Source organism: Lissotriton helveticus, chromosome 1_1, assembly GCF_964261635.1.
Source record: "Lissotriton helveticus chromosome 1_1, aLisHel1.1, whole genome shotgun sequence".
NCBI lineage: Eukaryota > Metazoa > Chordata > Amphibia > Caudata > Salamandridae > Lissotriton > Lissotriton helveticus.
The window spans coordinates 232,609,429-232,635,078 of record NC_136057.1 but is presented as its reverse complement, the minus strand read 5'-3'; the positions used below and the strand labels follow the sequence as shown (position 1 = coordinate 232,635,078).

Below are 25,650 nucleotides of genomic sequence, written 5' to 3'. Positions count from 1 at the left end.
GGGTTCTGTATCTACCTTATATGAATAGTGATTTCACTACTAACTCGTTCTCTGCAGAGCTGTCTAGGTATTGGTTATATTCAAGCACACAGATGACGTGGCACTTTGTAAACTCAATAAAGTATGTTTTTAAAAAAACAACAACAAAAACATATATTCAGTTTTGTTGGTCCTCAAGCAAACTTAAATATCGGGAAATGGGCAATAAAATTCAAAGTCATTGTGAATAGGGGGCCTCGAAATATGTCTTTGCCAGGAACCCCAAAATCCTTCGGATAGCACTGGGTTATTTTCAGCTTTGATTTTCAGGTTCAGATGTAGAAACACATGAGGGATCACTAAAGGCATTGCAGGTGTGTGAGGATGCTCTGTGAGGATCGCAGTTGGGAGGCAGCACACACAAAACACTAAGGCCCAGATTCTCATAGCTGTCAGGCAACACAGCACTGCCCCCAAAGCGGCTGGGCTGCATTGGTGACAGGAAGAGCTCAGGTGAACACCTTATTGACAGAGAGATATGGCACTCTCCACCCCATTCCCTATAACTGGCACTGATTTCGGCTGACAGCGGAAGGCACACATCTTTGCACCATAGTGCCAGGGTGTGTGCCTGAGTCTAGCATATCTTTTTTACAGGAAGGCAAGCCTTCCTGTACAAAATACTATGCCTGGACAAGTTTAAAAGATGTTCCTACTTTGTATGTGTGCTGTATAGTGCAGTATGCATGCAAAGTCAGAAAAGCATGGAGAAATTAAAACATTCTTCCATTTAACGCCTGCTTTTCAGCGGCATACATTTTTGGCACTAAACCCTTTCTACCAACGTTAGTGAATAGGGTTTAGCGTAAAAAAGCATGGGCAAGTTTCATGGGAATGTACATGAAGCACCCATGTACCAACCCCTTGACACAAAGTAATGCATTACTTCCTCCTACAAACCAACACTAATACCAATTAAATCCATAAACAGTTTTAGTGTCAGCTTTCCTTGAAAAAGTAACGCTAACCTGACGCTAAAGCTTTGAAAATCTGGGCCTACGGGCAAGCTGTATCATTATATTGGTCACAAAAACTGGCCACAATGTGCAACCTGCATTTTTAAAATCCGAATTTTGTGAACCAACCTATGTACTAATAGGTTGGTTTGTAAAATTATAAATCAAAGTGGGCTGCAATCCGACCCACTAATTACTATGCATTAGATAGGTTACAAATTGTGACTTACTGCAATAGGATACAATCAAAGGGATGATGGTCAAAAAGGGTCATTAGTCCACCATGGGTGTGATTGTATTTAAATGAAGTATTATTTTTTAAAAGCATCCCAAATTTCTTAAAGGAAAGAGGGCTGTTGTTTTTTTTAAAGAAAAGGTAATTTTCTTTATAAAAGTTTCACTGAGAGTTGGACTACTGCCTACTCTACCAGAATCCTTTTTCCCAATTTACAAAGGAGAAGTGGTCTAAATCAGACCCTGTCCCTTTTGCGAATCAGTTACCATCCCTACTTTGGGGTTTGTAACTTCTAAATGGACTGTGAGTGTATTCTGGCCGCCAGGCACAGATTCATAGAGTACCGATTTAGTGCCAAAAACACACTCTTCCAAATACCAAATGAGTATTCAGTCACCATTTCATTTCAAGAGTCTGTAAAATTGTAACGATTCATAAAATAACTTTGATATATAGGAAACCAGATTCAGAGCACTTCAGACAATATTAATATTCAGACATGTTAATACATGTGACCCTAAATGCTAAGTGACTTGACTAATGAAATATACTTTCATTACATGGAATATTCAAGGGTGAGACACCCAATTACATCCAGCAAGATATATTCATATGTACACTGACTTAAAGTACATATGGTTTTGTGCCAGGAATCTTTCTAACTGCAAGAGCGTTGAACGGGCCAATTCATATGTACCTCTTACTCAACTAACAAGTGCAAGGGCATAGGAACTGGATGTCCCACTCACAGTACTGGAATTGAGAAATGCTATTAGAAGATTAGTAATCCCCATGCTAGGAGGAAGAAACTCCGTGCAGGATCAGTGAATGCTGAAATTGCTGGAGGTGTAACAGGTGGCGGGCATTTGTGAAAGTTTACCTCCTACCACTAAGTAGGTGATGTGGTAGCCCTACTGCTAACTAATGGGACATTATAGAAGTACGCGTTTAGCAACTTTTACCTATATTTAGTCCTTGCTCAAAATATACTGTAAGATGTTGGACAAGATCCTGCTTTACAGCATCTCAAAATTCATGCCTTGCCTAGTACACCTGGGTTGCCCTAAATAGAATTGCCCCCCTAAAACTTTAGGAGACTGTTCCATGTATTGAGCAACTCATCAGTTGCGGTAGCCCACTTCAAGTAAATATAACATTAACTTGTCAGGCTACGCCCTAAAAGTCACTAAATTATCCTGATCTCAACCTCTTGGTAGCTATGGCACAAAGCAGTAACAACACAGTAATAAAGTTAAAATACCAAACACTATTAAAAATGTCAAACTGAATTGGCGAAATAAAGCAATTTTTGATTAAGAGAACCACACCAAACCCACAAAAACTGAATATGGAGAACTAGAGATGTTAAGATTTAAGTGAAAATAGCTCCAAAAAGCATGAAACACGTTTGATAGTCTTTTGATATTTTAACTGGGACTCAGGCACTTTTCAGGCCGTCTGCGATAGAGAGCGGGTCAGATACACCAAACAAGTTTGTCCCCATTAGAGATTTTAACTCTGTGCTCATTTCTTTTCATGGAGATCTAAATCCTCCCGCAGGGCAAGGCTGAAGCTGTTTCTGAGGAAGCTGCCTTAAAATCGGACACCTTTGCTACGAGTTCCCCCTGGTACTCCAAAGGTCTTAGAAATCCTAAACTTATCTAAGTTCCAACTATTCAGGGTTCATAGAGCAGATTATCTGGCTCCCATGTCCTCTGTAACAGAACGTAGGGACCAAGGCTCATTCTAGCAGTGGCCATCAGTAGGATCTAGTCCAGGTATTACTGGTCAAATGGTAATTTCAGGAAAAAGGCCTCTTGCAGCTAGTTGTGTCAGCCAACTGCCCCTTGGAGTATACCTCTATGCCCTGGGTACAGCAGAGTGCAGGTTAAGACCTGGCTATTTCCTAATGTCTCACTTCCATAAAGCCTCCCCCCTGTTTTTGCCCTCACAAACCAGCCCATCAGTTGCATTTTTCAGCGCCAGGATGCCCGTAGGGTTACAGCGCGCTTTAGAAATGATATAAATAAAATAAATAAATAAGTCCTTCAGTGCTCCTCTCATGTTACAGCAAGCAGGGCCCACTCCTCTTCTGCCCTTCCACTGGTCCAGAAAGTGATTACTCCAAGGAGGATCCCTTAGGGTTCCACATTCATGCTTTGCAAGAGACAATGGGTGGGTGTGACTCCTGGCCCCTTCCCAACCAATGGGATCAAAGTTCCCACAGATAACCCTGCTTAACCTACTGCAATCAATCCCACTGACCACCTTACTCCTAAAGGCCAAGATGAACGCACCCGTCCTCTCTTGTGTGGAGGACTTGTATCCACCCCAAGGTGTACCCAGGTAAATGAGCAGTCCCCTCACCAGTGCCCATTCTAAATTGGTTTTGGGGGTAGATTCCCTCCCACTCGGTTAAAAGCTAGCATGGCTAGTGTGGGCCTGGGGGAACAAAGGCTTTCCCTTCCTCTTGTCACCTTTTAAGCTGAACTATGAATGGGCAGGCTTCACCCTTGTCTCTTTCATGTTAATGAAGTTCCTGGTCCACTCCAACTGTCCTTCCTGAGCTGATAAGGCTCACATGCCCCTCCACCCCATCTTGGCTGAAGTCATTGTTCTGTTCTGGGAGCAGTTTTCACACCTCATTAAGGCCAGGTACTGGTTGGGTAGCTGCTGACAGGCTAATGCAAATTAGGCTCCAGGTGCTTCAGGTTTGGAAACTGTAACTTTTGTTAAAGTAACTTTTTCCTAAATATTTATTAAAAATCTAACTTCAAAAAGGATTTAGATTTTTATTAAATATGAAACACAGTCTTTAATTTACTATTATAGCCATTTCCATTCAAAAGTTTATATGCTGTACTTTGACATTTTCTAGGAATCAGGTACCGCCCGGCCAGTAAAAAGATGAACATGCCAACTATAATTTCACACAGGTTCGACTTTCATATATCAGCCACTCTACTTTGCTGACAATAAGGTGTACTTACGCGTGACTTATTATTAATTAAAACGGCGGGTTTTACCGTCTGTCAAAAAGGGTTATTTTGACAAGTGTGACAGCTGAATTTGAGGTTGCTGCAGACAGGCTAAATATGGTAGGCCTGAAGTGATATTTTACAATCTTTAACCCTGTAGATGGCTCCATCGGTACTGTAATGCCACAGGTGGCAGATTGTCTACATCATATACTAGACACTTACATGCAAGTTCAATATGTCAATCTGGGGTAAGCCAATTTAACTATAATAAAAGGAGGAGTACTACTTTTTAGCAGGGATAAAGAACATACAGCCTGATTCATCATTCTCCCGTTTTGCGATCCCCTAATAGCGATTCATAACGAATCGCTATTAAGGACTTGCAAAACGGGATTCATGTAGAAATTGCATAAAGAAATGCGATTCCTACACATTCCTTATTTGCGATTAGCAAATTGCTAATCGCAAATAAGGAATACTCCCCATTCATTGCTATGGGCCAAAAGGCCCATAGGAATGAATGGGGAGTATTCCTTATTTGCGATTAGCAATTTGCTAATCGCAAATAAGATAGCGATTTAAAGGGTGCCAGGGGTGTCCAAAGGACACCCTGTAGCACCCCTTAAATGCAAATCGAAACAGGTGTTGCGCACACACATGTCCAAAGGACATGTGTGTGTGCAACATGCAACTTAGAAAAATGCTTTTAAAAGCATTTTTCTAAGTTTTCGCTATTTACCACAAGGTTTGACCTCGCGGTAAATAGCGGGCCGAAATTGCGAATTCGCAAATTTTAAATGGATGATGAATCATTTAAGGAATCTCAAATAGAGATTCCTTAAATGTAATTCCTCGCAAAATAGCGAACTCGCTATTACCGATTTTTGCATTTGGGATGATGAATCCCAAATGCAAAAATAGCGCTCCCAAAGGGCCAGATTCTCAGAATCTGGCCCTTTGCAAGCCGATTTCGGCTAGATGAATCAGGCTGATAGAGTTCTAATATCAGCTAAAATAGTGTCTAGAATAAAGCAAAGGCTCTGGGTTGACCATGCAGAAAAGGGACATGTGCTACAGTATCAATATAGGCTGATTAATGTTGCTATGATGTACTGAACAAACAGCCCACTTGAGAAGTGAATAGACCGACTACTGGGCACGGTGGAGAGGAATTCATCAGAGATGGCACATTTTCCTTCTCTTCTTTGGATACGAGATGAAGCTATTGAATATGCTAATGCACAGGAAGTTAAGCAGCAGAATGATAAGGCTTGATGATTATATGCATTCAATGTATTTGTATGCTGAATATGCACTTTTATGTTACAGATGCACTAAAATATATAAGGGATGCAGTAGGAGCAGTGTGGCGCAGAGGCCAGGGCGGCTGACATCGGAGCATGGAGCTCATGGTTCGATCCCCAGCTCCGTTGGCACCTCATCCCAGCACCATGTTACTCTAGACATTAGCTTGCTTAATTTACCTGATGGCCCCCAGCACCTTGAGACCCTTAGGGGGGATTAGTTCACACGTTACAAATATTCATTTATTTAATATTTAAATACTTAGATTTGGTGAACTGTCAGACTTACAAGTCCACAAGACTACATCTTGCTTGCTCCAAATATGAACATCCAATGAATTACAATCTGAGTGTTCCCCTGATGTTGCACTTCAGTGAGAGGTGGTAATGTTTAGGTATTTGGGCATTCAAATATATCATGATGTATCCAATTCCATAAAGGTAGACTGGACTTTGCATCAAACCCTATGGATGTTTAAGCTGATCTGCCCACATAACATCCCAGTAATCCTCTCTTGATGCAAAGTGATACTACGGCACGCAAAGAATTATTGATGCTGAGAAATTGGCACTTTTCCTGCATTAAACACTTTTTGTTCTCAAAAGTAAATACAGTGAACCACTTCACTCTGATGCAGGAGTTAAGAAAATCACGGTCCTAGCTGTCAAGCAGCAGAAAGCTAGTGAAGGCTAATGTAAACTTTAGTAAAAACATATTGACCAATAAAAACAACTTACAATTGTTAAACTGTGATACCAGCAGTAATTAATTTTGACTGAAGAATCCAAGAAATAACTGTTGAATGAAACAATACTGTGGCCTCTGGTTACAAGGTTGTTGCAGATACGGCTCAGCCTGATCAAGAGATCTGGTGATACCGGATACAAAGCTACATTTTGGTATCACGTATGTTACTGGTGTTGTGTAGTTCCTAAGAATAATCAGGATCTGCACGTTTGTTGGACAACATAAACTAAGGGCTTGGTGTCATGACTAATTCCGGACACCTGCGCAGGATATGTCGGCCTGGAGACCAGCTAGCTCACAGTGCCTCCTTTAGCCTGCCAACTTACCAAGGAGCAAATAGTTTGTTGCAGCCACTGAACATGACAACCCTGACCCCTCAGGGATCGTGGAAAATGTGCAGTACTTTTCGCTCAGTCACTCGTACTCACTTATGCTCAGAGATATACACAGATTATACGATGGGGCATGTAAATAAGTATTTATTGAACCAGCATCATTCTGGTGTAAACGAGGCAATCAATAGACAGAAGCAAAGGTATACGATTACAAGCACCACAAGAGAAAATAGTAGGTAGATATCTACCATGGCGCTAAAGCAATGAATATATGCAGGCATATAAAGCCCAGTAATCTTTGCGTACTCCTGCTAATGCAGACCCTATTTAAATGTAAATAGATGTATGTAGATGTAGAAGCATGTATATGAGTGTAGAAGCCAAGAATCCCCGAGGAAGAAGCCAACTTCATTACCTGCTGGGAGAGAATGAAGGAACCCATCTTGGTCTCAAGTAGGACACCTCGCGAGGGATGTCACACCGCTGCATGTTGATAATTGAGCATGCAGGACCCCCAGTGTCAGCATGGAAGTGTCTCCTTTGTAAGTGATGGTGTAATTCTTGTATACCAAAAAGGTTCCCACAGGGGTTCTACCTTGATCAATATGTTATGGTTGCAATTATGCAAATTAACTGAATCAATAATTGCAACTTTGCACAGCAGGCCTGTCGTCCAAAGATGATGATGGAAGTGCGTTTTGTACAGAGTTATTGTACAGAGTGTGCAGGGGATTAAGATATGATAGTAAGAATCCTCTTGCATAAAAAATCAGGGACGTTTTCAGAGAAAACCACACATCAGTGCCGAAACCATTATGTAGAGAAAGGTAGGATGAAAGTAGGCAAAAGGTTGCCTTACTATATAGTCCAACCTTATGATGTATAACACTGAAGTACACATTTAACTAACATTTGATACTGCTCCTGATATTACTGCCATGTGTGACACCTATGCTTAGTTTACCAATATTTGTACATGAAACAAGATCCAGTCACAAAGACAGAGATGGCTATCAAGTCATACCTTACAATATCTTAGCTGGTATAATGTATATTTCTGTTTACTTTACCAATGAGTACGCCATTCTGAAACCGCTCATCGATTGTACCGTGGCAGAAGATGTATGCATCATGTGCACATATTCAAAATTTTGCAAGGACATTGATGAACATTCCCTGATGACCCACCATCGCCTGGACATTTGTGGAGTAGTTATTCTTGTGGTTTATGAACAGGCGCGATGTTACTGCACGGCGCACGAATTGGGCATTTGTGTAATCTATGGCATCAAAAACAAGAGGAAATCCAGCAATGGTGCAGAAGCCTAGCTTTAAAAAAAAAATTGTTGTATAGTTTTGAGGAAGAGAAGTGGGTGTGAGTTTTATGATGGCATGCAATGTAGATGGGAGAAAGGCAGACAATTATCCCTGCAAAATGCCAGCCAATCTGGCTGCTGTGATTTGGTAGGATCCTGAGGCCAACATGTGTAGGATAGAAATAAATGTTGTGTGCTGGGATGGCACTGGTCCTTACAGTTGCTGACTGGAAACTTGGCGCTATCTTCTCCATTAATTCTATGATGGACTCCTTCTTCAGTTTGTAGAACTGTATAACCACCACCTCCCTGAGGTCAGTGAGGAATATGTGCAGATGGAAAACACACTCCTTCTTCCTTCGCTGCCTATGTGGTTGTCGCCTAAATACTCATACACCCAGTTGCCGCATAATTACCGGGTTGAGTAACACCTGACCTGGTTTTACCCGGTGTAATTCCACACCCTGTAAACCCGGTTAAAGTAAGGGTCTGCTGGACAACAGCTTGAGGCAAAAGGACTGCCCAATACCTGCTCAACCCCAGCTGGTAGTAAATGCATGCAGATAACAGCACATCACACTTATGATTTCCAAACCTCACCTGCTCACGGTTTGCCAGACAGTTTTTAAAGTACTTGTGTCTTCTCCTTAGGGCCATTTTTTATCTCGGTCCACATTTAGAACACTATATTCCTTCTTCCCGCGATATCATCAGACCAACTTCTTAGCACTACACAATGTTGCTATTTTAGAATGAGTGGCTGAGGGGTCTTTGACCATAAACCTAATCCCACTAATACAGTTCAAAAACCATACAATTGTCTACGACTACAAACCCTTCAACCAAAACTGCCCCATATAAATCCTGCTCTCACTGCTCTCAGCCAACCACGAAAAGACACCACATATAGCAAAACTGAGTTATGCAAATCTTTTTAACATTTAAAAGAAGTTACTATGGAGACAATAGTGTTCTTTTAGAAAAAAAACTGCTTTTCTTTTGGACATGTTTATATGGGAAAATAAAATAAAAAGAATATTTAGAAAGAGGAGATTGTATAATAAGAGGGTCATGTTACCTGAGTTTCCGCTGTGTTACCAGAGCAACAGACTGACTTGCATCCGAAGACTGAGGTGGAAAACGCCATGCAGAACTCCAGTACTGAGAGAAGGAGCAGGAGAATGGACAGCAAGGAAGCAAAGCCTTGTCGGAAGCTCTAAAATGGAATAAAAACGTAGAATTATGACAGAAAAAAACACAAAGGAACTGACATCACCTTTGGGTATCATACCCCATGTAAGTAGACTGTGTTTTTTTCCCACATTAAATGGATCTGGGCCCATATTTATGAAGCCTTTGCATTTTCTTTGTGTCACCCATGGCAATGCAAGGACACTGCAAAGGCTTCAGTTATATTTACAAAGCCACACCAGGCCTGATTTATATGGCCTTGTGTAGTTTGTAAAGAGATGTAACTCAAAACAGCGGGTCTTCTTCAACATAACTGCGTGCCAAGAAGTCATGCGCCGCTGCAAAAACAATCCAACGTCCCAATATTCCATGCATCGCTGCTAAGGCCATAATCCCGCCGCCAGAACAGAGCAAGTCATGAACCACTAAGGGGCTCATCAGCTGGTCATAATCCGCATTGGGAGACACCATACTGCAGAGACACAAATCCAGGGCCCAGTCGAAATCACAGCTCAGGCAATGAAAGCCAGGCTGGACGCATGTGAAAAAGGAAAATCGAAACGATAATCCATAAGCTGCACTCAATGTCGCCAGAGGCAGCGCTCCATAGTAACTAAGCATTCGGTTGCGGAGCAGCAACAGCCGGGACTTATTGTCGGGCGCTGCATGATGTGCATCCATTTTTAAGCAGACAAAGTAAGAGTAGCACACTAGCAACTAATGCTAGCATTAAGGGCAAGCCACCAAAGAGGCTGGAAAAAATCGAATGAAAAAATGCGGGGAACACACCAAAAATAGTTTGAAAAGAAGTCACAAGGCCACTGCTTACAACTTTAAAAAAGTGAGCTAACCCCGTAGTCGAGGACGCATTAAAGATAGTGTGAATTAACTCCCCAAAATGCAAGGGCAAGTCGGTATTTAATAAAGCATGCACCTCTGTGTGGGTATTTGCCACGTGAAGGACAAATGTTTCTCTAGCAGATGTAAGAGCAACCTCTTTTTGAGACAAGAGCTCTGCTTTCAAGGTCGGAATAGACGGCCAGATGGAAACATCCAGTTTCCCATCCGGAGGAGGAAACCGAACATATTTACAGCAAATTACACGCTCAGTGACTGTAACCACATAAGCTATACCGGCTACCATCCCACAACAATCCGCGTTATTTAAAAGTAAAAAACTCCAGTTTGCCAGTAAAGTGAATGTTGGTATGATAGCAGGTGTTGGAGTGCCTTTCAAAATACAGGCCAGATTAGGGGCCTCCTGATTACAAGAACCATGCAATTGTATGTGTCGACAAATTAAGGAGTGCTCTGGCGCAGTTGTGCAATCTTCGCCATTCAAATAAACTTCCTTACCCTCCCTCAGACATCTATATGTAAATGGTAGTGACCAAGCTTCATGGAGATAAGTGTTTCCTAAAGGTTCATATCTGCCATTGGCATAGTATTTCATGCAAGCTTCAAACTTAAACAGACTAAAAGGTAACGTTATCATACAGTGGATAAGCAACCCAGCAGAATTAGTTTCAGCCACAGAAAACGGCAAGGGTTCAAGTTTTTCTATATGCAACATGGAAAATGTATCATCTTTCATAGACATAAATTGTTGTTTGTCAGTCAAATTAAAAGGAGCAAATAACGGGGACGTATTCATGTAATCCCAAGGAACTCGACCAGATTTAAACGTTTGTAAAGTCCACGCAAACTGCATAATAGAACGCTATTGATTTTGACCATGGAACAAAACAGAGACATCTTCTTGCACTGTATCAACAACAGACGATACAATATTATCTAACGTGTAAATGCGCGAAGAAAGCGTATTAAGGCTATTATCTACAACAGCAGGCACTTTTTCTAAATTAGCTTGATCTATAGCCCTTAACCTGGAAGCAGCCTCAATCTGGGACAGTTTCCAAACTTAGTTGTAAATAGCATATACCAATCTCTTGGATCTGCCAGTTGCAGGGCCTTTAATAAAATCATTCAGGTCAACATCGTCAGTCAGTTTAGATAGGTGTAATTTAACTGACGCTAAAGTGGAGTGTTTGAGCCAATTCTGACATAGCTTACCCACTGAATAGGTAATGACAGAATGGTCACTGTCAAATCGGGGAGCCACTCTAACCTGTGTGGAGCCACGGGCCAAACCCAGAAATCGATGTTGGCAGGAATCAGCACTTCTGTGCCACAACAACCAACCCTCAGGATCCAAACCAGAGTTGTTAAAGGAAGAATTCAGCAATAATGCTTGCAACTCTCTAATTGAGAACAAAGAAAAATGACCCCAGCCGGGATACTCTTCCAACTAAGGAAATGATGGTGCATTTAAATTTTTAGCAGTAGCCAATCCAAAGCATGTGGTTTGTGAAATAGTAGAATTCAAAAACAACATATGGTTCGGGATAAGACATGCACGATGCAAAGCCTCTGTGCCTTGCACTTGCCAGCTCTTAGGACCCCAAACAGATTTAAGATCAATGGTATCTTTCCACAGCTCATAGCCCCCTAGTGCTAATTGGTCAAGAAAGGACTTAGAATATAATAATTTGGTGTGGGTAAGTCTAACTTTGGAAGTCATCTTTTCAGTCATCTTAAAATAAAAGGCATTAGTATTTGATTGATTAAAATCAGTAAAGTATGTGAATCTCTTCAAAAGAGAGTTAGAGCTCCCTTCTATCGGAGCAGGGTAGTGTTCCCATTGGGCATAATTAACCATATTTCTTCTTGTGTTTGCCTTGTGAGAGTAGTGATTACCAAAGTGTTGATAACAATACAAATCATCATAGTTAGCAGAATTCAAATACAAATCTTCAGCATCAAATGCAGCGTAATATTTCAAATCGGAAAACAAAGCCTTGACGGCTTGAACATCCCAATCATCAGCATGTATATTTTGCTTAATTACATCCCCCATTGAAACCCTCAGTACATTTGGGACATTTATGACTTTTGTAGGACCATGAATTTGGAACTTTACAGCATCCCAAACAATGCCATCTAAAACAGGCAGGGCAGTGATGTTGACATGCTCCAAGTCTCTTTTGATGCGGTGAGAGGAGAAATAGGGTGCCAATGTTCCATTAATCGGTCGAATAACTAACCGTTTCTCAACGTAGTGTCCATTCACCAAACGAAATAAATAAATTACAAATCCAAATGACATAAACAAAAATATAGAAAAAAGCACCAGCCAAATGTAAGTCCAAGGAGGAATTAAAAAATGTTTTTTGAACCAAGTTGCAAAAGCTGAAATCTTCGAAGGGGACTTTGAAGCAGAAGAGTTAGTGTCAAAGGAAAATCTGGACTCATTTGCCAACCTAGTTTGTAAATCAGGCAATGACAAGTCAGTGGGGTATGTATACTCAGTCTCATTAAGATGAACTTGATGTGGAATATTCAATAAAGTACTTGATATAGCAGGCATCTCTAAGACAACGTCCGCAGGCCGGTTCCCTGGAGCCGGCGCCAAAACAGAATTTCGAGGCATAGCCGGACAGGAGTCCGCAGGAGTCATACTAAGAAGTATCGGACACTCTGTGTAGTTTGACATTGTCAATGGAGATGTGCCTCTTTTCTTTACACTCTAGAAGTGGTGGTAATACGACTGTTCTTGTGCCCTGCACACCAAGCACAGGAACTGGACCTCGATACAAGGGTCCAAATTCTTTTTTGTTCTCGATCTTCTCTCAGACCAGTTCTCCGACTTGGGGTAGCCAGCCAACTACCGTGATCTGCAACGCAGCATCTGAAGTGGAGGGCAAGTGTTCCTTTGCAAGACTGTCTCTTGTCTTTGGTAGATCCTGTAAAACATTGCAATGTTCATCTACGTCAAAGGATGCAGCAGACGCCGCAGAGTCTAGACCGTCAAGGTCCGGGACATACATTTTGATGCCAAAGAGCATTTAGTATGGGGTCCGCCCACCAAGAGACCTTCTAGGGAGATTATTAAGTGTTCTTTGCACACCATTGAGATGGGTCAGCCAGTTCCTCCCATTACCTATAACTCGAGCTGTCAAAGACTGCTTTAAATCACAGTTCATCCACTCCACAACACTGTTGCCCTCAGGCCTGTATGGAGACGAAAATTTGACTTTGACCCCCAAAGACCTCATGGCATCCTTCTACGCCTTAGAGGCAAACGCTGGACCCTGGTCAGAATGGAAGGTTGCCCATCAGTCACCACACGGAACCGCCCTTCATCATTTGGGATTCCGTCAAGACCAACATTGGGATAGCCAATCAACTATCTTGGTCGGGGGTCCAGATGTAGAGAGGAACTCCACCGCCGATCAGTAAGGTCTAACTGTGATCTTGCTGCTCAAGTTCTGAGGATTCTAATATCAAAACTGGGGGACTGATGTTGCAGTGCTCAAAGGCGTGAAAAATTAGAAAAGTGAGTGATATTAAAATAGGGTAGGGGGGTACTCATAACTTTATTCAGGTGTTACCCAACCTCCCACTGTTAAAAAGTAGTCGTCATTGACAGTCACTAATATATAGACTGTACAAATTCTCTATGTGGTCGACATGTTTCAGCAATTTAGTGACATATTCGTCATTGCTTTCTTCAGGACCATATTAATTAACAGCTACTGCAAATCTAGTGATAGTGAAAACAAATATGTGCTCAAAATCAAAAATAGATACAGAGATCGCCTGATACCACTAGGTGTTCTGCTCCCTCTTTTCAAGTTTTTGCTGAAAAAGAGGAAAGAGAAAGAAATTTGTCGGTCGAACCCAAGGTTAACCTAAAGGCAGACTGGCTTATAACATTATAATCATACTTATGATTAATAAAGAGTATTGCTAATGTATACTAAATGTCAACTTATACATAAGGTGCACACATATTATCATTGGGCCTGCTATAATAACTACCAATGAAGAAAAGTTTAACCCATCTTACCATACTTGTAAGAGGTATGGACCTCACCCCACCTGGCCACGGCTCAGGAGAAAGGGGAAGCACCGCTCTATGATAGAAAGAGATATAGATATACAACACCGTGTTAGCTACACTCAAACTACCGTTATATGTAGCTAACACGGTTATTATAGCAGGCCCAATGATAATATGTGTGCACTTTATGTATAAGTTGACATTTAGTATACATTAGCGATACTCTTTATTAATCATAAGTATGATTATAATGTTATACGCCAGTCTGTCTTTAGGTTAACCTTGGGTTCGACCGTCAAATTTCTTTCTCTTTCCTCTTTTTCAGCAAAAACTTGAAAAGAGGGAGCAGAACACCTAGTGGTATCAGGTGATCTCTGTATCTATTTTTGATTTTGAGCACATATTATTTTTCACTATCACTAGATTTGCAGTGGCTGTTAGTTAATATGGTCCTGAAGAAAGCAATGACGAATATGTCACTAAATTGCTGAAACATGTCGACCACATAGAGAATTTGTACAGTCTATATATTAGTGACTGTCAATGACGACTACTTTTTAACAGTGGGAGGTTGGGTAACACCTGAAGAAAGTTATGAGTACCCCCCTACCCTATTTTAATATCACTCATTTTTTTAATTTTTCACTCCTTTGAGCACTGCAACATCAGTACCCCAGTTTTGATATTAGAATCCTCAGAACTTGAGCAGCAAGATCACAGTTAGACCTTACTGACCGGCGGTGGAGTTCCTCTCTACATCTGGACCCCCGACCGTGATAGTTGATTGGCTATCCCAATGTTGGTCTTGACGGAATCCCAAATGATGAAGGGCGGTTCCGTGTGGTGACTGATGGGCATCTCTCTCTGACCACCTTGGGGATGACCTATGCTAGATACACATAGTTTGAGGCTGTCTTAGGGTACCCCTTTAGGACATACTGAGCGTAGTTGTGCGATAGACCCTCCGGTATACAGGTTGTTATATGTCTATAGGGAACATATTGGAGCTTGGTCTTTAAAATTCCCTTTGGTCCTTACCACTTGTTTTTTGCAGAATGGAAGGTGCAACACGCAAAAATTCCCACAAAGATACACAAGTCTCTTATGACAGTTCGTGAATCAGCACTTCGGTGCAGCCATAACCAAACAAAGCGGGTGCAAGAGTCAACTGCAACTAAGATGTACTCATACGCAGTATCAGAAAAAAAAGGACCGCAGTGATCTAAATAAACACAGCCGAACGGTTTATTAGAAATGTACAACTGTGTCTGGGGCATACGCGCAGCTTAAGAAGGCTTAATTTGCTGACATATGTCACATTGAAGGACATAATCTCGCGTCTGTCTGTACAGTCCCCGCCACCAGTAACGCAATTGTAACTGAGACACAGTAGCTGATACGCCTGCATGCATGGACGCAACACCTTCATGGGCAGCTGTAATCAGTGAGGGCCTGCTGTCCGCTTTGGGAATCAATCTGTCTCCAACGTCTGGTATCTTCACATAAGGTACTTTATCGGGGCTTAAGTGATAAGAGTACTTCGAAGGGAATCAAGTAGGACTTTTCTCACCCTTCTCCGTCGCGGCAATATCTGCCAAGATGTCATCATCTATTTTACTTTTGGAACGCGTGACTGCTGCAACTAAGTAATTGAAGTGATTTTGCGGCTCCATCCGCCAAAAAATTGCCAAAAGCGTGAGGTCTTAAACGCTGATGACCTAGAGTATGAATTACATACACGAGTGGCAGTCGCTCTTTAAGTTCAGCCACTCTGACCCAGATAATTTTATGTTTTATTGTGCTACCCTTGGAGTCACGATAATCGTTTTGAGTCCAAAAAACTAGATTGTCATTGTAAGACTGGATACAGTAGTAAGAATCACTCACAATAAGAGTAATCACACCTGGATCTGCGTACGCCAATGCAAGCAGTAGAGCACGGAGCTCTGCCAATTGGGCGGTACAGTCCCCTAATGTCTGTGTATGTACGACATCGGACTTGAATTTTCCATTCTCCATGGTACCGACCACAATCGCGCAGGCTGAGACATATGCGTGCTTAGACCCATGCGCAACTTGCGCAGAACCGTCAGTGTAAATGATACAATGGAACTCCTCCAAAGGACGCATAGTCAAAGTAGCAGGATGAACAAATTCATACTGTAAGTACTCCTGCGACTGCAAGGAGGCATCAAAGATAAACGTGACATCCGGAGACGTCAAAGATGTGGCCCATTGTATCCACTGTGGGTGAAAATCTTTAGAATTAGGTACATTGGCTTTCGTCACTGCTCCCTGGGCAGGATACGGGGTAACAACCAACATGCGTTTTCCCTGCGACAGTGCGCGTTCCTTCAGAATCGCCATTTGCACTGCTGTCAAGACTTTTTCAACAGTGGAAAACAGCATTTCAGCCGAAGTGTACAAGTGCGACTTGTAAGCGATAGGTACCGTGTCTCCTTCGTTAAAAGTAAGGTACGTGAAACCCACCGCCCCAGGGAGGATTCTGATCACCAGGTTGGTGTGGTTATCACGAGTCAGCAAGAATTTAGATTCTAGAAGATCAGCCTGCAGAGATTGCAGAATGGCCGAATGTTCAGGCAGCCAGCACGATTTCGTAAAAGTTGGTTGTATCAAAGCATACAGAGGCTTGATACGCTGGGCATATTCGGGAATGTAAGTACGCCCGAAAGTCAAAAATCCCAGCAAGGGTTGCAATCGTTTCAGAGTTGTAGGAGTGCGCAGCTTTACGCATTTCTCCAAGAAGTGAGGGGCTGATCCTCGACCTTCATTGTTGAGCTCGTAGCCCAGGAACAACACTGTGTTTTCTGCAATGTGAGACTTTGCAAAGTTGAATTTGTAACCAAATTCTGCGAAACAACAAATTATGTGGTCTATGCGGCACTGATGCGTCCAAAGTTCGTCGTCCATGAGATAAATATCATCCACATACGACAACGCATCTGGGTCGAATCTCTCTAAAAGAGAAACGAGAGAAACGATACAGGCAGCAAACACACCTGGACTATTCTTATAGCCCATAGCCAGGCATTTAAAGTGACATTGTTTGCCACCACATGTAAAACTCGTCCATTGGGAACTTAAACCAGACAAGTTGTGGGCAAGAAAAACGTTGGTAATGTCAAGTGTGGTTTTAAACCTTTTTTGCACAAGACTATCCACCAATGCTGTACTGCACAGGTACGACAATGCGAAGAATGTTGGTAATCCAATACCAAACGGTACGATCCGTCAGGCTTGGTCACAGTAAAAAGTGGGTTATTCATCGGAGACACACAAGTTTCAATTACTCCCTGATATTCCAATTGTTCAAGGATTGCTGCTACGGAAACCTTGGCTTCACGTCGCAAGGGATATTGAGGTTGAGGCTGAGGCATTGACCGTAGGGGAATCTCGTGACGGGGAGAATTTATCCCAACCACAATGGATGTATGACATCACATCGCATACTTTCACAACGCATGCCATTACGACGCAACTTTTACAACGCATACCATTACAACGCATAGTGCTTTGGGGCGCTGCATAGTGAATAGTTTAATTTACTATTCCAACTTCAGTCCCCGTGGATAGTAGGGAAGGTGTTGGATAGTAAATTAAACCTATTCCCTATCCTAGAGCGCCCCCCAGCGCAATGCATTGTAATGGTATGTGTTGTAAAAGTTGCGTCGTAATGGCACTGCGTAGTAAAAGTTGCGTTGTAAAGGTTGTCTCCCACCACAATGAGGACGGTACAAAACTGGAGCAAGGGCCCTAGCCCACTCTTCTGCAAAATTCAGCGCATGCTCCTTTGACACTGTGTGCGCGAAACTGGGGAGGATTACCTCCTCCCGTAGCGGAGCTGCGAGAACAAAAGGTGGGGGCCAGTCAGCCTCAGCGACCAAAATATCATAAGTAGTAGTTACATTTTCCCAAAATACCCCTTTTATGGTATGTTGTATGTCACCTTCAATTAAGAGTCTGATCTCATAAAGCCTGTCAGGGGGAGCTACTCTAGTGTCAGCTGTCTCAACAACAACATACTGGTCAGTCGCTGTCACCTTCAGTAGTGGATGGAGCGTCTCTCGAACTATGGTAATCTCCGCCGCGCTGTCCAGCAGCGTCAGCGCCCATGTCTGATTCCGAAGCTGCGTTCTCACTATCGGTGGCATATCGCGCTGTTAATGCGGCGACTTTCTTTTTCACAGAAGGCATTTAGGAGTCCTAAAGTTAGGAGTCCTAACTTTACTACTACTAAATTGAGAAAAATCCTAATTTTAAGACTTTCGGTATTCACAGAAGGCATTTAGGAGTCCTAAAGTTAGGAGTCCTAACTTCTGTGAATACCGAAATGAGTAAGTGCCTTCTGTGAATACCAAAATTAGTAAGTACCTTCTGTGAATACCAAAATGGTAGTTAGTTTAGGATTTTGTCTTAAGTTAGTTCTGTGAATCGGGCCCTGTGTGAATTAGGTTGGCCCAAAACTCACCTTAGTACCCAAAATCCCCTACCAGACTAGCAGCAGTGACTCATTGGTTCCTCATCCTATAGCAAATACACCAATGATTAGTCAACCCAGAACATGCGACTTAGGATACCCTAGGATAGGTGGATAACAAGAACACTCTTTCGTTCCAGTCTTATACCAGTCCAAAACAAGGAGTAATTAGAGACACGAGACAGTTTGAAATGTTTATTTCTAATGCCGTGATCTCATGCGCAGTACCTTAGATAATACAAGCAAACATATTATCAGAAACAAGGTTGTCAGCATTGTTACTTTTCCATAAAATACAAAGGGAGAAAACATCTTATAATGCTAAAGGGAAACAGGTTTAAAATATACCTAGATTTCACCCTCCCTAGCTAGTGAGTTAGTTTATAACTAAAGAAGGTCTCATAGGATTATGTGGGCGGCCCCATACCTCTGGTACTCAGCAGAAATGGATCACATCGAGCTCAGCACAAGCTGTCAGCATACAATAGTTCTCCAATTGCGTTTGATCATTCCCACGCAGTGCATTATTAAACGCACCAGTAGCAGAGGTGGCCACAGCTGCATATGTGTTAAGGCTAGAACGTGCGCTGATCATTCCGAATAATAGACACAGTGTGCGAGATAACCTTAATGGTCTCGGCTCTCAATGTGCAGACTAAACTAGCGAGACAGTTTGGAAATGTAGCATAACAAGCTTTTCTCATGTGAAGCAAAATACTCAGCCTTCTCTAAAAAATATCGCAAGTTCGTGTTGAGTGCAAAGCAGAGCAGGAAAGTAAACAAGCATTTGCAATGCAATAGGTCTCGCATTAGGAAAGTTTGAGCTATTGGCATTGTAAATGACAATATTTTTGTATGTGTTGGTTTTGAAAATGGATAAATTAATAGCATTGTTATTTACAATGCCAATAGCTTAAACTTTCGCAAATGTGACACCTATTGCATTTGTAATGCAATATGTGTTGTGTTGAGAGTGGGAGAGCGGGACAGTGGGAGAGTCAGTGAGTGGGTGGGTGGGAGAGTGGGTGGGAGAGTCAGTGAGTGGGTGGGTGGGAGAGTCAGTGAGTGGGTGGGAGAGTCAGTGAGTGGGTGGGTGGGAGAGTCAGTGAGTGGGTGGGTGGGAGAGTGGGTGGGCGAGTCAGTGAGTGGGTGGGTGGGAGAGTCAGTGAGTGGGCAGTGAGTGGGTGGGTGGGAGAGTCAGTGAGTAGGTGGGAGAGTGAGTGGGTGGGAGAGTTAGTGAGTGGGTGGGAGAGTCAGTGAGTGGGTGGGAGAGTCAGTGAGTGTGTGGGAGAGTCAGTGAGTGTGTGGGGGAGTCAGTGAGTGGGAGGGAGAGTCAGTGAATGGGAGGGAGAGTCAGTGAGTTGTAGGGCTGCATTACATTCCTTGGCTTCCAATTAAAATTACCATCGGACAATGAATCCAGCAAATAAGGACTTTGGCTAAACAGCTTCCCCATTACCTGTTAAGACATTTTTCATCAAGTATCACTTGGACGCTCATGGACTGTGTGCTTGTGGCAGCTGTATGGGGCATTTGTTATTAGCATGCATAAGCTACTGCTGAAGGTCTTCGAGCAGTTTCCGGTTTTGCTTTATTATGCCTGAACATTAGTATGCAAACTACTAAAGACATTTAAATGTGATTCTCTCAAGGCTCATTTGTCCCTTATCACATCCCCAAATTCTCCTACAGACTTTACAGACTTTAACCTAGAGATTACTCTCCAGGTTAAGAGGGAAAAAAACTAAACATACACGGCGTTCCTGGCGATCAGAATCACGGCAGTAATGGTAACTGCTTTTGCTACTCGAAATGCGAGCCTTAGCGATTTTATTTAGGAGTGGCTATAATTAAGCATAATGCATTTTATTTTTCTTGACTGCTGTACTGACCTGTGAACAAAAGAAACTAATTCTGACTGCCAGAAGAGAGCATAATAGTTGCATCCCAGAATCATGCAAGGTCAATAACCACTGCACAGTATGCCTTTTACAGTAAAATAACAAGCATTTACAATGCAACGATCTCGGCATTATTCATTTAAAAGCATATCCAGAATGAGTCCGAGCCTCAGTTGTCTTAAAAAAACTCACTTCTCTTTATTGTAATCTCATTTCGAAAATTATATGACCTATAGATGTTGCTTTGAACTGCAAATGAGTCAACACAAACATGAGTGAATCAGAATTGTTTCTGGGTAAAACCAGTGCAAAGGTCGTCCTATATACATTCATATGACAATCACTATGGTCGATTTTCTGCTCTTATAAAATTCTAACTGCACCCCACCTTTGCACGAATGATAAATGTTTTATGAAACATGCTTGATTAAACCCCTTCCTCCTCAACCTGTACATTGGAGAGAGCATGGGCAAAATGATGATTAAACGTCCCCTGCGTTCATGGCGGACACGACAGTGGATCAAGTCAAGCTGCAAGATTGAAAAAGATTATAAAACGTATGCATGATTTGTATTAATTTGCACAGCAATCAGGTTGCCAGCACTTGTTTTTTTTAACAAGTAAATAAATGGAAGAACTCCTGGGGGAACCTTACAGGCTACATTTTAATAGGGGTCAGGAACTGTCAATTACATGATTTTGGGAAAAAGAGGATTCCGCCACGCAACATTACACTGTAGAAGTTGTGAATATAACGAAACTGGGTGCAGGCAGAGAAATTAGGTCAAACAAATGATATTACCGAATTCACTTCAGTCTTGAATCAGAAATTCTTACCATGCAGGTAGTAAGTACACTGTAAATAAACATTTAGGATAATGCTGAGCTTGGCAGGCACATTTTTGCTGAGCAGCCGGGTGCTTTGAAGTGGCAAGCTGAGTGTGAGGCAGTACAATTTACACGGCGACTGGAAAAACGGGCACTCACTGGCAACATTCAACTTTTGAGATGGGTGCCATAATAGCCTTTAGTAAATTATGTAAATGTAGTCCAGGCTTCTCCTGGTAGGTCACAAGCTCCCGTAAGTAGCTCTCCTATGCGCAGTCGAACCTACTATACATCAAGCTATTGGTTAGTTTAAGTAATAAAAGTCTACCGAAATTGAGTGTGCGACTTGAGACAAAGATGTGCGTATTTACAGAGTTCATACACGATTTGTTGGGGGGGATGGTTGCATTTCCAATATTTTTTTATAGGTGATATTTAAGTGCCAATTCAGGTGGTTTTAGGGAAACGATACTATTATTACATTTGTGACAGGGGCGTTTCAGCTACAGCCATGACGTATTACCAGCAAACAGGCATTTGAAACGGAGAAAACTTTTTTACATTACTGCTAGCAAACCCTCCCTGGTGCACCGAGGGGTTTACTGCTAATAATCTTGCCTATGGCGGTCACTAATCAAATCTTGTCTGATGTGGTGACTACTACAAAACTAATATTAGTAGTTCGGTATGTTTATTGAGCACAAGTAGATCTCATACCAGAAAAAGGTGTGATATGATACCACCTGACTCACTGAGTCCAATGAAGCAGTATTTATGTTGCACTATAAAGGAATTTCTACTGGGAAGCAGGGGCACACTGCAGCAGACCTCTTCCTTTGGGTGGAGATAGGGGAGCATAGCAATCCTACAAGAGAACTAACTGAGAATGGTGCAATCCAAGACCACATGTAAAACCAGTGAACCTATGTGAGCTAATGAATAACTGGAGGTTTTTGCAAGGGAGCGTGCATGGAGAGACGTTAACTTGGAAACTTCAAAATTATGTAACTAAATGACAGTCTGCAAACTCGCACCGTAGCTGGTTTATGTAACCATGCCTGCAGCATCCTTATCAATGCATTACTTGGAAGTGCAACAGTACTAGTTTGACTTTTGACATATTATTAAGAGTAAAGTTTGTACCAAACTTTACTAGCACCTATCCCTCGAGTTTTTGTCTCTCTAATTAGGGCAAGGCCGAGTGGTTTGCAAGTTGTCAACAGCAGGCATGCGCCCCAGGCCCCCAGCTGCGTGCAGGGTAAGTTTGGGGAACAGGGGGTCCAACCCCCTGGGGTGTTGTAACTCCCAGTGTGCACGCGGCGGCCCCGGGATACTTCTGGAAGCAGTATTTACATTCACAGGAAGCACCGGGGAGGGCTTCGCTGACAGGCCACGGTAAGTTATGAATGACGCCTCCATGTCACCCCACCTGTGGAAACCCTCACGTGTGCTCTCACCTGACAACCGCTCTCCAGCTCCTCGCCGCGGGCCCTCAACCTGTCACGCCGCCGCCCACCTTCTGAAACCATAAGGCCCGGCCAGGCCCAGCACTCACCGGCCCTTGCGTGATGCCCTGGCCGGCTCCAAGCCTCCTCCCACCGGCGCGGAGGCCCCGCCTCCCGTCTCTGACGTCACAGCGCGCTCTCTGTTTACTTTCTACTTCGGGGCCGTTGTTCCTCCCGCCGGAGCCTGCATTGACATTCATGGAGGGGGGGGGGGCAGGGACAGGGCGCCGCCAAGCACGAGCCGCGGGTTTACCCAATGTGCATGTCTGGCTGTGAGGCTATCGCATGCGTGTCTCCTTCCCAGGAGACAGCGCCTGGCCGCAGCGCTCGTTCGCGTGCGCGTGTCAGTTTGGAATCGCCTCCAAGGCGATGCGCGCGGCCAGGATTGTCTCCTGGGAAGGAGACACGGCCACAATAAGTTCTGGGCGGAGACGCGCTTCCGCGCGTTCAGCCGAGCCCTAAAAATGAAGGTGGGTGCGTGGCTGCTGCGCTCGGCGCTCTTCTACTGGGGCCCAGGGGGCTGCATTGTTAATGTTAATATACTCGCGACGCCACTTGCCTTGGCTGTTAGTCCGGGTCAGCTGTGGGTGTGTGTGTGGACGATTCGTCGCTGTAAATACGGCGTTTGCCAAAATGAGCTTGGCAGCAACCCTCGTACAGAAATAGAGTAGCTGAAAAAAAGTGCATACCTCTCCCCGTTTTCAAGATCCACCCAAGTAACAGAACTATGCATGTATTTTGTTTTTAAAAACAGCTTTATACAATGCCTTGGATATATATAAAATCACTGATCATATTGTATTGTAATTAAGGGGGGGGGCTAAATAAGGTCATGAAAATGGTTGACTAATGTTCTGTACTGTTTTCTCTTTACAGTAACTAAAGTAAATTCGCCATTTTTTAGGAATCTCAGCTTGCAACCTTTGAAACGTTAGGCTTCTGCGATGAAGAGCTCTGTACTTCCCAGATTGAAAATACTTTAAGTGGATAACACAAACCAAGGTTGCCCACGTGCTTTCAGTCTTATGGAAAGTGCTAAATATTTTTATCAAAAACTATTAAGAGCTGTTTACATTCTGTCTGCTTTTGACAGACGGCAGAATCCCTCACTCTCCGCATGAATTGTGAGAACTATGGGGCATATTATCAAGGGGATTTATCTCCGCTTTTTTGGCTTTAAAAGCCAAGAAAGCGGAGATAAAATGATCTCCCTATTACCTAGCTGTCGCTAACACCAGTTAGCGACAGCTAGTAGGAGATAGCGACCATCTTGGGCCCCACTTTGCATGTCAGTGATATTTATCACTAATGACATGCAAAGTGGGTGTGCCAAGATGTTAGCGACTGGAAACAATCGCTAACATCGCTATCTCCTATTACCAACTTTTGGAGATATTCGCGCTAAGCGCGATTATCTCCAAAAGCTAACACCTGCCCTGAGCAGTTTTTAGCCATGTTATCCAATGGGAGGTGGATAACATGGCTAAGAGCATTGAATAGCGCTGACTTTTCAGCGATATTCATGCATTGCGGCCGTTTTTTATCGCATTTGCGATAAACCTTGGTAATACCAAGGTTTATCTGCGGTAAAAATCGCCGCAGCTCAGCGGTAAAAATTTGTCTCTAACCAAGCAATAGCGATAATTATCGCTATTGCTTGGTAATATGCCCCTATGTCACGATGCAGTAAAAGGACACTTTCTGAAAAATAATTAAATGCACCAAGGGAGATGGCTAGACAACCACAGTAAAGAAGCCGGGAAATGTTTTTAGTGAGAATTAAATACAGCTGATTAGAAGATATTCACTTGGAATTGAGAAACAGAGCCATCTTGCTGGAAACAAGTATAAGCATGCCTAGAGTTGGAAATATAATATACATCAAAAAAAGTATTAACTCACTTTCACAAGTCATACTTTTTCTCCATTAGCCCTTGGATAAGCCTGCATACGGTATTCTAATGCATAGTATTTTTAAAACAGAAGACAAATAGAAGTAGTCATAACAATCCATTTAAATAAATAAATAAAAATAAACACTCACTGAAAGTCTGTGCTTTCGATTCTGCGACTGTCCGCAAATCAAACTAGGCCGTGCCCGTGCACGCGCCCTGGGCGTACTGACGTCAGCGCCGTAGTAGACCAGAAGAAGAAACCAGCATGAGGGAAGCCCCGCGTATGGTGATGCACCGAAGAAAACACCAGAGGAGTGCGGAGCCTGTATGTCACGGTGAGTGGAGGGGGGATATGTGTGTGTGTCTGTGCGCGTGTGTATGTGTGCGCGAGAGCCCGTGAGTGGGGGGGGTGTACGCGCGTGTGTCTGTGTGTGTTCGAGTTTGTCTGAGCGTGTGTCTGTCTGTGTGTGCGGGGGTCTGTTTAAGGGGGGGTGCGTGTGTGTATGCAGTGTGTGTGTGCCTGTGTATGCGTCTCCGTCTTTAGAGCGCCGTCTCTGTTTTCCTCACTACAGCGCTGTAACTCTGCAAAGCTGCTGCAGACTGTGTGCATGTCTCCGTCTTTAAAGCGCCGTCTCTGTTTTCCTCACTACAGCGCTGTAACTCTGCAAAGCTGCTGCAGACTGTGTGCATGTCTCGTCTTTAAAGCGCCGTCTCTGTTTTCCTCACTACAGCGCTGTAACTTGACGCAAGCCACGTTTTATTCAAGGCTTCTCACTAACTTCCAGACGCGTTGACGCCAGCCCCTTTGAAGAAGAAGAAAAAACAAGGGCCCGCGCTGCCCGTGACACCCAACCACTGTGTGTGTGTGTGGGGGCGGGGGGGGGCGGCGTGTGTATGCGTGCGTGTCTGTGTGTGTGCAGGGGGGGGGCGGCAGCGTGTGTATGTGTGTGCGCGCCTGTGTGTGTGTGTGCGTGCATGAAGAGGGGTGGGGGCTGGCTGTGTCTGTGTGCGCGC

The 25,650-nt window shown here is 43.2% G+C and overlaps 1 protein-coding gene across 3 annotated transcripts in view; it reads right to left on the bottom strand.

Moving 5' to 3' along the window:
* Window positions 1-25,650, bottom strand: part of LOC144788347 (membrane-spanning 4-domains subfamily A member 4A-like) — a 184,498-nt gene that overhangs the window by 24,856 nt on the left and 133,992 nt on the right. For 2 of the 3 annotated variants that reach the window (XM_078665345.1, XM_078665346.1), the window contains exon 6: window positions 8,993-9,130. The exons of the other annotated variant lie outside the window; for it this stretch is intronic. In XM_078665345.1, the coding sequence (XP_078521471.1) occupies window positions 8,993-9,130 (138 nt within the window). The remainder of the gene's footprint in view (window positions 1-8,992; window positions 9,131-25,650) is intronic. 3 annotated transcript variants of the gene reach the window in all.